Raw genomic sequence first — 13,872 nt, forward strand, 5'->3', positions numbered from 1 at the left:
TAAAAAGGTTTATGGAGATGTTTGCATATGCATATCAAGGCACAGCACTTTTCCTTAAACTTATTCACGTCACAGAGATCTTTATTCATATGTCTTACTGCTGACCTTCTCCCTACAAGGATCCTATTATCCTGTCACCTCCCTTTTTCTAAGATAGTAAAGATAATGATCAATAAATACTGAGGGAACTCAGAGACCGGCGCCAGCCTGGCTCCTCGTATGCTGAGCGCGGTCTCCTGGGCCCACTTGTTCTTTCTCTATACTTTATCTGTGTCTCATTTCTTTTCTCAAGTCTCTGGTTCCACCTAACAAGAAACGCCCACAGGTGTGGAGGGGCAGGCCACCCCTTCACATGGTGAAACCCCGTCTCTACTAAAAACACACAATTAGCAGGGTGCGGTGGCGTGCGCCTGTAATCCCAGCTACTCGGGAGGCTGAGGCAGGAGAATCGCTGGAACCCGGGAGGCGGAGCTTGCAGTGAGCCGAGATCGCGCCACTGCACTCCAGCCTGGGCAACAAGAGCGAAACCCTGTCTAAAAACAAACAAACCAAAAACCTTCCCCTCCTTTGTTCAGTTAGCTCTCGCAGCCGCCATAAGAGCGAGCAGCACCCTTCTGCATAAATTTGCTAAATTTCCCTTGCTGAGAAATCCTTTGAGTGCTCGTTTTCCTTGCGACTCCGAGCTCTTATTCCAACACGGACATTCCCAGCCCCTTACCCGGGAGACGCCTTCCTCGCCGCCCAGAGTCGGTAGCATCTTAGCCACATCACGGACCACGCCCGGGTACTCCACGCACACCATGCGTCGCTCCCGCCGCAGCTCCACGGGGACAGCAGCCCCCAGCCCCAGATCGGCCGCCTCCGCCGCCATCCCTGCGCGTCTGGCAGGGCCCGCCATGGTCCGTCCCACAAAGTGCTCCCAGAGGCCTCGCCTCAATGGTTCCGCGAAGGAATCGTTCCGGGCTCCCTCACCGCTCGCGACACCCTAACTCCCCGGGCTCAGCAAGACTCCAGGGCCTCCGGGGAGCACAGGGCCCATGGGCGGCCCCATGGCTTCGGGGAAACGACCGCCGTCTCTTCGACTTTTTATTTAAAATGAAGCGGGTTAGCCCACGGGGCGTGGCGAGCACCAGTCTCTCCTACTAGCCAGCGTGGGACCCGGAGGATAATAAAACACCACCCTCCCTCGACTTCAGCCAATGAGAGTTCGAGGGCCGAGCGAGTTTTTTTCTTAGCCAATGAGAAGTCCGAAGGAAGGTAGGTGCCACCTTCTCCTCCAGTTCCATACGTTTTAACCAATAAAGAGCTAGACTTTGGCCGGGCGCGGTGGCCACGCCTGTAATCCCAGCACTTTGGGAGGCCGAGGCGGGCGGATCACAAGGTCAGAAGATCGAGACCACGGTGAAACCCCGTCTCTACTAAAAAATACAAAAAATTAGCCGGGCGCGGTTGTGGGCGCCTGTAGTCCCAGCTACTCGGGAGGGTGAGGCAGGAGAATGGCGTGAACCCGGGAGGCGGAGCTTGCAGTGAGCCGAGATCGCGCCACTGCACTCCAGCCTGGGCGACAGAGCGAGACTCCGTCTCAAAAAAAAAAAAAAAAAAAAAAAAAAAAAAAAAAGAGCTAGACTTTGACCACGTCCCTGCCCTCTTCTGGTTATTCCACCCAATGACGGCTCGGGGGCGGGCCAGAGGCAGACATCCGACCCGCCTGCTTGGGTGGGAAAAGGTCCCGGTTGAGAATTGATTTCCGGGTCAGGGTCGGCCTGGGTTCTGTAGGTGTTTGCGCTTCTTTTCCCAATCTCTTGCAACCCTCTTGGGACTAGGTTGCTAACGGCGCCTTCGGGGGGCCTCGCGGAATTGGATGTGGAAATGGCGAGCGCGGGGGAACTGTGCTGTAACCACTTGCCCCACTTCCACAGAAAGCCCCGAAGCGCCGGCTCGGGGCCGAAGGCAGGCATCCGGAGTTCGTCTGTTAGGCAGGCAGACATTAAGAGTCTACTGTGTCCTGGGCCCTATTCGAGAACCAGCGGGGAGAACAGCGTCTGTCCGGGAGGCGCCCAGGGCTGCTGCGAAGCCCCGGAGCTGGGGGTGTGGCCCCTCAAACAGGGAGGAGATGAGGTCCGAGGCCGGCCGAGGTCGGAGACCTTCACCCACGAAAAGGGTCCGCCCGTCGGGCTGGCTGCTTCCCAGTGCCCTGGAGAGCCCCTGATGGTTTCTCTTTTTTTGAGAAGAAATCTCGCTGTGTCTCCCAGGTTAAAGTGCAGTGGCGCTTTCTCGGCTCACTGAAACCTCCGCCTCCCGGGTTCAAGTTACTCTTGTGCCTCAGCCTCGCGAGTAGCTGGGATTACAGGGGCCCACCACCATGCCCGGTTAATTTTTATATTGTAGTAGAGACGAGGTTTCACCATGTTGGCCAGGCTGGTCTCGAACTCCTGACCTCAAGTCATTCGCCTGCCTTGGCCTCCCCAAGTGCTGGGGTTACAGGCGTGAGCCACCGCGCCCAGCCCCTTGAAGGGTTTTATGCGGAGCAGTGATCCCATTCATGCATTTGAAAGAGCTTTCTGGCTGTTGTGTGGAGAATAGATCAAAGGGGGCGAAAGTGAATTCAGATAAACCAGACAAGAGATGAAGGGACTGGGTTTGAGGATTTTGGGAGATGAGAATCATGGCCGAGCACAGTGGCTCATGCCCATAATCCCAGCACTTTGGGAGGCTGAGGCAGAAGGATCACTTGAGCCCAGGAGTTGGAGGCTGCAGTGAGCTATGATCACGCCACTTGCATTAAAGCCAGAAATTAGTAAGAGCAAGTGATTCCTTGCTCTTGGCTATGGGTACCCCAAGTTTCTGAAGTTTTTTTTTTTTTTTTTTAAAGACAGGATCTCCCTCTGTCACCCAGGCTGCAGTGTAGTGGTACGATCCTGACTCACTGCACTCCCAAACTCCTGGGCTCAAGTGGTGCTCCTGCTTCAGCCTCCCGAATAGTTGGGACTGCAGGCATGCACCACCATACCCGACTAATTTTGCATTTGTGTGTGTGTGTGTGTGTGTGTGTGTGTGTGGCAACGGGATCTGACTATGTTGCCTAAAGTCATTTCTTTCTTTTTCTTTTCTTTTCTTTTTTTTTTTTTTTTTTTTTTTTTTTTGAGACAGAGCCTTACTCTGTCACCAAGCTGGAACGCAATAGCGCAATCTTGGCTCACTGCAACCTCCAACTCCCTGGTGCAAGCGTTTCTCCTGCCTCAGCCTCCCAAGTAGCTGGGATTATAGGCATGCGCCACCATGCCCAGCTAATTTTTGTATTTTTAGTAGAGATGGGGTTTCACCACGTTGGCCAGGATGGTCTCCATCTCCTGACATCATGATCCGCCCGCCTCAGCCTCCCAGAATGCTGGGATTACAGGCGTGAGCCACCGTGCCCAGCCTGTGATTTCTTAATCAGAAGAGTACCTGATTGCTCTCGATGGGTTTAAGAAGGCAGAATAAATGGCTGCATGAATTCAGCCCACTGAATACAGTCTGAAGTGTAACCTCAATGTGAAATGTAATTGGAAGGCTGGGTCAGGAGCCCCAGAGCTTTGAAAGAACGCCTACTTCTGAGAGTCCGGTGGGAAATCAACCACCAGCAGATGATGGATGAGCTGGAAGAACCACGTGTTTCCACAGGGAGCTGCACGCGAGGACCTGGTGGCCCCTGACCTGCCCTCTCTAGTGGGGACCTGCACTTTGTGCTACCAAAGAGGATTCTCTGTAGGGAGGCCAGGATGATTCTCCAGAATTTACCATGCCTTGAGATGAAATTTCCTTTCAAACTTCTTGTGTCCTTTTGTCTTCATTCCATGTTCATCAGTCAATCTTCTGATCGTTTCATTTTCCAGAAAGGAGAATCTGAATAACGTGTATATTTTAACCTTGCCTGCAATTGTAAATCAATACATCGGTGTATTTACATCAGATCCCTGTGAGTTTGGTGCACATAAGACAGTCCTGAAGACTTGGTCACTGTTGGTAGAGTTGGCCAATAAAATATTGAACACACAGTTAAATTTGAATTCATGCAATATTTGGGGCATATTTATACTAAATATGTGTTATCTGAGATTCATATTTAGCTAGGTGATTTTTTAATTTGCTAAATATGGCACTCCCACCTCTGGGTATTGAAGAGATTGAGTTTCTGAACTTGCAAAGCTGACTCCAGACCACCTGGAGCCTTAGTGAGCCCACCCTGCAATCCAGTGACCCTCTAGTTTGCTCTATTTTTCCTTCTTACTGAAGCAAGAGTGATCTTTCTAGAATGAGATCCCAGTCCGTCCCCGCCACCAGTGATTCCCCATCATCCCTGTCCCACCACCCAGCTAACTGCTCCTTCCCTTTAGGTTGTTGTCTTAGACGTCACTTTGCCTGGTAAATCCTCCCTGACCCGAAAACACTAGTTTGGTGCCATCCTCTCTGCCTGGGGCTCCAAACTCCCTGCATCATGGAGCCAGAAGCACTATTATTTTTTCTATTTTTTTCTTTTTTACTTTTCCACTTGAGTGGCAACTTCCTGAGAACAGGGATCATGTCTGTCTCATTCACCACTGTCTTCCCACTGCCACCACTGCCTTGCATGGGGCTGAGCAGAGCAGGGGCTCAGGAAGTATTTATTGAACAACTGAATGAGGGCACTTCACTTATTTGAGCCTTCAGTCGAGCCCCAGGTCAGGGCATGGTCATGGGGACATTACATCAAGGCTTGTCAGACGAGGAGTGTCCTTTAGTGCACAGGAAGTGAGGAGCGGGGCTGGGTGCGAGGGGAAGACAAGGGACCAATCCCAGGGCATCAGACCAAGCTTTTTGAAATTAGACTTGGTCCTGCCTGAGATTCAAAGCAGAAGGTCAGAGGCAGGAGCAGTAAGGCCAAGAAAGATCAGGAACCCAGTTAAAAAGTAGCTTTGGTCAGGAGCAGTGGCTCATGCCTGTAATCCCAGTACTTTGGGAGGCTGAGGCGGGTGGATCACTTGAGGTCAGGAGTTCAAGACCAGCCTGGCCAACATGGTGAAAACCCATCTCTACCAAAAATATAAAAATTAGCCACGTGTGGTAGCACATGCCTGTAATCCCAGCTACTCAGGAGGCTGAGGCAGGAGACTCGCTTGACCCCAGCAGGTGGAGGTTGCCGTGAGCGGAGATCGTGCCACTGCACTCCAGCCTGAGTGACAGAGTGAGACTCTATCTCAGCAACAACAACAACAACAACAACAGCAAAGTAGCTTTAACGTTCTCCAAAACCTTGCAGCATTTAGAGCAGGCAGCTGTGACAGTACCTGTGCACCGAGGGGACACTTTCTCTGCCTGGATTCAGGGCATATGCTGTGGTTTGAAAATGTCCCCCAAATTTCATGTGTTGGAAACTTAATCTGTCTGCCCTCATGAATAAATTAACGTTGGCTCTGCCCTCATGCGTGGATTAATGTCGCTGTTGTGGGAGTGAGTTGCTCATCTCTTTGTTACAGAGGCAAGCTCTCTCCAGCTCTCTCTCTCCCCTGCCCTCTTGCATGTGTGCCCTCCACCATGTCATGGCACAGCAAGAATGCAAAGACCCTTAGCAGATGCTGGCACCGTGTGCTTGAACTTCTCAGCTTCCAGAACTACAAGAAATAAATGTCTTTCCTATAGAAATTACCCAGTCTGGGATATTCTGTTATAACAGCAGAAAACAGACGAATGCAGTATCCTTCTTGCATCTTGCCCCGCTGTGGGGTGGCGGATCTCATCCCACTGGACAGAAGGGCTCTGCAGCTCTAGCCACCTCCTGTGGGCTGGATTGGGCACACTAGGGGTTGGAGGGCAGCCTCTATGTGCCACTTCCACACAGGAGAGATTCGGAGCTCCTGAAGAACGCTTGGGTGCTGGCAACCAGCGTTTGTTACTCAGGGAAAGGGTGGGTGTAGGGGCCAGCCCTACAGGGTCTGTGGGTTTTTCTCCCCGTGTGCAGAGACGAGAGATCATAGAAATAAAGACACAAGACAAACAGATAAAAAAACAGCTGGGCCCGGGGGACCACTACCACCAAGACATGGAGACCGGTAGTGGCCCCAAATGCCTGGCTGTGCTGATATTTATTGGATATAAGACAAGGGGGCAGGGTAAGGAGTATGAGCCATCTCCAGTGATAGGTAAGGTCACGGGGGTCACATGTCCACTGGACAGGGGGCCCTTCCCTGTTTGGCAGCCGAGGCAGAGAGAGAGAGAGAGAGAGAGACAGTTTACGCCATTATTTCTGCATATCAGAGACTTTTAGTACTTTCACTAATTTTGCTACTGCTATCTAGGAGGCAGAGCCAGGTGTACAGGATGAAACATGAAAGTGGACCAGGAGTGTGACCACTGAAGCACAGCATCACAGGGAGACAGTTAGGCCTCCGGATAACTGCTGGCGGGCCTGACTGATGTCAGGCCTTCCACAAGAGGTGGAGGAGTAGAGTCTTCTCTAAACTCCCCCGGGGAAAGGGAGACTCCCTTTCCCGGTCTGCTAAGTAGCGGGTGCTTTTCCTCAGCACTGATGCTACCGCTAGACCACGGTCTGCTTGGCAACGGGCGTTTTCCCAGACGCTGGTGTTACCGCTAGACCAAGGCGCCCTCCGGTGGCCCTGCCCGGGCATAACAGATGGCTCACACTCTTGTCTTCTGGTCACTTCTCACCATGTCCCTTCAGCTCCTATCTCTGTATGGCCTGGTTTTTCCTAGGTTATGATTGTAGAGCGAGGATTATTATAATATTGGGATAAAGAGTAATTACTACAAACTAATGATTAGTGATACTTATATATAATCATGTCTATGATCTATAGCTAGTATAACTCTTGTTATTTTATATATTTTATTACACTGGAACAGCCCGTGCCCTTGGTCTCTTGCCTCGGCACCTGGGTGACTTGCCGCCCACAGGTGGGGACCCCTGGCACAAGACACAGAAGGGTGCATCTTCCACCACCACCCCTTGGAGCTGAGCTCCTCTTTCCAGACTCAGGGACCCTCCTGCTGAAGGGACTAAGGAGTTGGCCCCCTCGGGGATGGTTTGGGTTTTAGGCTGAATCTTGGCCTTAGCCAGGACCTGGCAGAAGCTTTACCATTGAGAAGCTTCGAGCTGCTGTCGGCATGAGGAGGAGGATGAGTCCGCTTCTGTTGGGCCTCACTTCTGTGTGTGGGCACTGCCCTGCTTGATTTGAACATCTTTTTGGCTTAAATGTTTAATTTCCCATGGTGTGACTGCGAGGGGGGAATGGGATCCTACTGTCACCTTGCTAGCGGGCTGCTGGCCTCCAGAACTCTGAAAATCACATTTGTGTTGTGTTTTCAGCCACCCAGTGTGTGGCGATTTCTTACAGCCACCTTAGGAGATGAATACAGATCAGGGAGTCCTTGAATTTTCAGAGCTTTTCCGGGATTCATTTTGGGGTCATAACATTTTCTTTTTTTTTTTTCCTTTTTGAGATGGAGTCTCCCTCTGTGGAGGACAGTGGCATGATCTCGGCTCACTGCAACCTCTGCTTCCCGGGTTCAAGCAATTCTCCCGCCTCAGCCTCCCGAGTAGCTGGGACTACAGGGTCGTGCCATCTCACTCGGCTAATTTTTGTGTTTTTAGTAGACACGGGTTTTCCCCATGTTGGCCAGACTGGTCTCAAACTCCTGACCCCATAATCCACCCACCTCGGCCTCCCAAAATGCTGGGATTATAGGCGTGAGCCACTGTACCCAGACAGATCATCACCTTTTCTGGCATAAGCAGGTCAGGTTTTCTTCTCTTCAGTTACTGGAGCTCGCTCACTGTAAGTCAGGCCTCCCCCCTTCATTCCTTACGCCTCCTATGGGGCCAGAGACTACCCATTTCCAGACTGGGGTCCTCTTTGAGGTACTGAGCATCACTGGGGGCAGATGGTGTAAATGTCGCAGCCCAGCCTGGGTGGCTGAATTGCAGCAAGCGTTGTCCCCACCCACTCTCCAGACTCTCTGTTAAAACCCTAACTCCCTGAGCTGGTATTAGCAGTTGCTGCCTTGGGAGGTGATTAGGTCGCGAGTGTGGAGCCCTCACGGCGGGATTACTGCCCTCATAGAGGAGAGAAGAGTGCGTGCTCACTCCACTCTGCTATGTGAGGTCACAGCAAGAAGGTGGTCGCCTGCCAGCCAGGAAGAGGGCCCTCGCCAGACCCTGTATCTGCCTGCATCTTGACCTGGGACTTCCCAACCTCCAGAACTGCGAGAAATACATTTCTGTTGTTCAAGCCTCCCAGTCTATGAAGTTTTTGTTCTAGTAGCCTGAACTAAGACCGGTCACTTCACAGCAGTCACTCAGACATCCATTTACCAAATGCTTCCCGCGATGTGCCGGATCCTGTGCTGGGCTCAGATGATGCAGTCAAGAGAACCGCCAGCGTCCGCCCTCACAGAGCTCACATTTGATTCGCAGAGACAGACAGCAGGCGAATAAAGGAAATCCACGTTGAATGTAATACTAGGTAATGAGGGTTTCCGGGAAAAACGAAGCCTAGCGCATTATTTATTTAGTTAGTTAGTTTTGTTTGATTTTGTTTTTTTGAGATGGAGTTTTGCTCTTGTTGTCCAGGCTGGAGTGCAATGGCATGATCTCGGCTCACCACAACCTCCGCCTCCCGGGTTCAAGCGATTGTCCTGCCTCAGCCTCCCGAGTAGCTGGGATTACAGGCATGCACCACCACTCCCGGTTGGTTTTGTATTTTTAGTGGAGACAGGGTTTCTCTGTGTTGGTTGGGCTGGTCTCAAACTCCCAACCTCAGGTGATCCGCCCGCCTCGGCCTTCCAAAGTGCTGGGATTACAGGCATGAGCCACCGCGCCCAGCCTAGCCCAGCTCATTTTAACCGTTTCCTTGCAGCTGGCCCTGCCGGCCCCAGCCACCGCCTCCAGACCCCGGGAAGTCACAGAGTGAGTTCTCAACTAGATCCACACAGGCTCACATCCTCCCTGGGCAGCAGGGACATGTAGTGTGAAAGTTAGGGGGTGGCCAGTGCCCCCATGCCCTGTCACCTACGGTCCCAGCTCAAGCACTAAGGACATGCCAGGCCCAGCCCTTAGTTGTCCCAGCATCCAGCTGAAGCCCAGCTCCTGCTCCCTGATTGTAGACTTGGGAACATCACACAGCTGTACTGTTTGCTGAGGTGTCCCAAGGCAAAAAAGGGGCTACTGGCTGATTGACAGGACCAAATCCCATGGAGTGGGGGGGGCCTGACACTCTGACCACCCCGCAACTCTCACACCTGACTTGTGTCTGGGGCCTTGAGTACTTAATGCTGTCTGGGGAGGCCCTTCTGTGATGGGGCCTGAGTGGGGGAATATTGATCCTCTACTAACTGAAGACAAGGAAGGCTTTGAAAAATGTTTTCTTCATAGCCAGGCAAAATGGCTCACGCCTGTAATCCCAGCACTTTGGGAGGCTGAGGAAGGCAGATCACTGGAGGCCAGCAGTTCAAGACCAGCCTGGCCAGCATAATGAAACCCCATCTCTACTAAAAATAAAAATTTTAAAAAATAGCCAGGCGCGGTGGCAGGCGCCTGTAGTCCCAGCTACTCGGGAGGCAGAGGCTGCAGTGAACTGAGATTGTGCCACTGCATTCCAGCCCGGGCGACAGAAAAAAAGTTTTCTTCGGATCCCAGAATCTGAATATTCCTTCCTGGGATGCCACGTCAGTCTGTGAAGCACACGGTGGGTATTTATTTAGTATTCCCTGGTCTGGAATTGATTCCTGCACCGAGCAGGAGGAAGGGTGTAGTGTTGAATTTTGGCCACGAGATGGCAACAGAGAGTCCTCCCGGGCAACATCTCCACCTGGTGACCATCAGTGCCCATGACAACCTGGAAGAAAGGGTGAAGTAGCCACGCAAGGTGAATCCAGCCTGAGGAGCTTAGAGCATCATGTGATGCTTAGAAGTCATGTGCTGGGCCAGGGGGCACCAGTCTGCTCCTGATCAGGTCCGACCATATACACCCCACATCCAGGTCCAAGAATACTCCCACACAGTTCCAATACTGGGTGGCAAATGACGGGGACCTGGGGATGGGGTTTATGCAGAGTTTTCACAGTTTTCTTTTTATTTCCATGTGGGACAAACTGTTCCAAAGGATATGCTCCCTTTTAACCAACTTGTCATTCTGAAGCAAAATTAAGTTACATACATATAAGTACTGAATTTCAAAGTCTATTCATAAATAGAGTTATATTCCTAAAATAAATATTTTTTTAAATGTACCAGGCAGAGGGAAATTTACATTAAAGCTAATACAAATTAAGCATCAGATTCCCTCCATTGCATGTACATTTTGAAGGCCCTGGTAGGTCCCTAATTGTTGTATTCACATAGGCATGTTTTTATAAAAACCGATAACACAAGATTTTAACTGCAATTTAAACTGCTGTCTCTTTCTTTTCGTGTTTGTTTGTTTATTTGTTTGTTTGTTTGTTTGTTTTGAGACAGAGTCTTGCTCTGTTGCCCAGGCTGGAGTGCAGCGACGCCATCTCAGCTCACTGCAAACTCTACCTCCCGAGTTCAAGTGATTCTCCTGACTCAGCCTCCCTAGTAGTTGGGACTACAGGCATACCACCACACACACCCGGATAATTTTTGCATTTTCAGTAGAGACAGGGTTTCACCATGTTGGCCAGGCTCATCTCGAACTCCTGACCTCATGTGATCTGCCCGCCTCCGTCTCCCAAAGTTCTGAGATTACAGGCATAAGCCACCATGCCTGGCTTGCTGTCTCTTTCCATGGTACCTGCCCTCTGTCAATGTCCCCTTGTGTTGGGAGACACTGGAGCAGTCACAAGCATTTGGGGAATTTGACTAAGGGGGAAGTTGAATTGGGAATGCATTTAGTTTGGATTGAATGGGCTGTATATGTGGTTTGCAGTCATTTCAATTTAATAGTTATCACTGGTCATCCCATATAGAAATAGCTTCCAGGAAAACACATTATTACTACCTTCTGTGACAGTTTACTGATGTTTTGACATGAAGTCCAGGGTCAAAGGAAGTTTAGTGCTCAGAGTTAAAAGCTACACTGTAGAAAATTTCACCAATCAGCAGATGTGTAAAACATAAAAAGAGGAATGTAAATGGCGCAGCCACTGTGGAAACAGTATGGCAGTTTCTCAAAATATTATTTATTTATTTATTTATTTATTTATTTATTTATTTATTTATTTTTGAGACAGTCTCCCTCTGTCGCCCAGGCTGGAGTGCAACGGTGTGAGTTCCGCTCACTGCAGCCTCTGCCTCCCAAGTTCAAGCGATTCTCCCGCCTCAGCCTCCCAAGTAGCTGGGATTACAGGCTACAAGGCTGGCTAATTTTTGTATTTTTAGTAGAGATGGGATGTCACCATGTTGTCCAGGCTGGTTTCAAACTGCTGATCTCAGGTTATCCACCTACCTCAGCCTCCCAGAGTGCTGGGATTATAGGCGTGAGCCACCGTGCCCAGCGTCAAAATATTAAAAATAGAATTATCTGGCCAGGCACTGTGGCTCAAGCTTGTAATCCCAGCACTTTGGCAGGCTGAGACGGGAGGATTGCTTGAGCCCAGGAGTTCAAGACCAGCCTGGACAACATAGAGAGATCTTGTCTCTATTTTTAAAATAGGGCCACGCCACATGCAGTGGCTCACACCTGTAATCCCAGCACTCTGGGAGGCCGAGGCGGGTGGATCACTTGAGGTCAGGAGTTTGAGACCAGCCTGGCCAGCATGGTGAAACCCCGTCTCTACTAAAAATACAAAAATTAGCCAGGCATGGTGGCAAGTGCCTGTAATCCCAGTTACTCAGGAGGCTGAGCAAGACAATTGCTTGAACTCAGGAGGCGGAGCTTGTAGTGAGCCGAGATCGCGCCACTGTACTCCAGCCTGGGCAACAGAGTGAGACTCTGTCTCAAAAAAAAAAAAAAAAAAAAGAAGTCATGTGGTGATGGTTGTGCAACAATGTGAATGTATTCAGTGTCATTGAACTGTACTACAATATTTTGAAAAAAAGTCTTTTTTTTTTTTTTTTCTAAGCAGCAGTTCTCAACAGAGAACTTAAAATATTCAGTAAACCATGCTACAAACAGACATGCTGTCATCCAGGATTTGTTCTTCCATTTCTAGAGCACGGGCAGAGTAGGTTTAGCATCATTCTTTTCTTTTCTTTTTTTCACAGGCTGTTGCTCTGTGGCCCAGGCTGGGGTTCAGTGGCACAGACTGAACCCACCTCCCAGGCTCAGGTGATCCTCCCGCCTCATTCTCCTGAGTAGCTGGGACTTTCACAGGCGTGCGCCACCATGCCTGGCTAATTGTTGTGATTTTTGTAGAGACGGGTTTCGCCATGTTGCCCAGGCTGGTCTTGAACTCCTGGGCTCAAGCAGTCTGCCCAACTCAGCCTCCCGAAGTGCTGGGATTACAGGCCTGAGCCATTGCACCTGGCTGATTTAGCATAATTCTTAAGGGCCCTAGGATTTTGGGAATGGTAAGTGAGCACTGCCTTCAACCAAATGTCAGCAGCTGCATTAACCCCTAACAAAAGTCAGCCTGTCGTTTGAAGCTTTGAAACCAGGCAATAACTTTTTCTCTCTAGCTAGGAAAGTCCTAGATGGCATCTTGTTCCAACAGAAAGCTGTTCAATCTACATTGAAAATCTGTTGTTTAATGTAGCCACTTTCGTTTTTTTTTTTTTTTTAAAGTAGAGACAGGGTTTCACCGTGTTCGCCAGGATGGTGTCGATCTCCTGACCTCGTGATCCGCCCGTCTCGGCCTCCCAAAGTGCTGGGATTACAGGCTTGAGCCACCGCGCCCGGCCAATGTAGCCACTTTCACCGGTGATCTTAGCTAGATCTTCTGGATAACTTGCTGCAGCTTCTCCATCAGCAATTGCAGCTTCACTTTGTATTATTATTACTATTTTTTTTTGAGACGGAGTCTCACTCTTGTTGCCTGGGCTGGAATACAATGGCACGATCTCAGCTCACTGCAACCTCCACCTCCCGGGTTCAAGCGATTCTCCTGCCACAGCCTCCCGGGTAGCTGGGATTACAGGCATGTGCCACCACGCCAGGCTAATTTTGTATTTTTAGTAGAGACGGGGTTTCACCGTGTTGGTCAGGCTGGTCTCGAACTCCCGACCTCAGGTGATCCACCTACCTCGGCCTCCCAAAATGCTGGGATTACAGGCATGAGCCACTGCGCCCAGCTCACCTTGTACTTTTGTGTTACGGAGATGGTTTCTTTCCTTAAACCTCATGAACCAATCTCTGCTAGCTTCCCACTTTTCTTCTGCAGCTTCCTCACCTTTCTCATCCTTCGTAGAATTAAAGAGAGTTAGGGCCTTGCTCTGGATTAGGTTTTGGCTTTAGGGAATGTTGTGGCTGGTTTGATCTTCTATCCGAATCTTAGCCATATCAGCCATAAGACTTTTTTGCTTTCTTATCATTTGCGTGTTCACTGGAGTAGCACTTTTAATTTCTTTCAAGAACTTTTCCTTTGCATTCGCACCTTGACTGTCTGGCACAAGAGGTCTAGCTTTGGGTCTGCCTTGGCTTTCAACCTGCCTTCCTCACGCCAACATTCCTCACTAATCGTTCCTGGTTTTTTATTTAAAGGGAGAGACCTGGGACCCTTCCTTTCACTTGGACTCTTGGAGGCCATTGTAGGGTCACTGATCAGTCTAATTTCAGTATTTTGTGTCTCAGGTGGTAGGGAAGCCTGTGGAGGGGGAGAGAAATGGGGAAATGGCCAGTCAGTGCAGCAGTCAGAGCACACACAACATTTATTGATTAAGTTTGCTGTTGTATGGGTGCAGTTTGAGGCACCCCAAAACAATTACCATGGTAACATCCA

General features: G+C 50.2%; 2 protein-coding genes across 2 annotated transcripts in view; one reads left to right on the forward strand and one right to left on the reverse strand.

The window, feature by feature from the left end:
- The window catches only part of AK8 (adenylate kinase 8), a 346,351-nt gene that overhangs the window by 29,557 nt on the left and 302,922 nt on the right, over nt 1–13,872 (forward strand). The window lies entirely within an intron of this gene.
- The window catches only part of GTF3C5 (general transcription factor IIIC subunit 5), an 870,547-nt gene that overhangs the window by 26,142 nt on the left and 830,533 nt on the right, over nt 1–13,872 (reverse strand). Inside the window, exon 2 of the mRNA XM_050760053.1 lies at nt 719–908. Within this exon, the coding sequence (XP_050616010.1) occupies nt 719–898 (180 nt within the window). The 5' untranslated portion in view covers nt 899–908. The remainder of the gene's footprint in view (nt 1–718; nt 909–13,872) is intronic.

Source organism: Macaca thibetana, chromosome 15, assembly GCF_024542745.1.
Source record: "Macaca thibetana thibetana isolate TM-01 chromosome 15, ASM2454274v1, whole genome shotgun sequence".
Lineage (NCBI taxonomy): Eukaryota > Metazoa > Chordata > Mammalia > Primates > Cercopithecidae > Macaca > Macaca thibetana.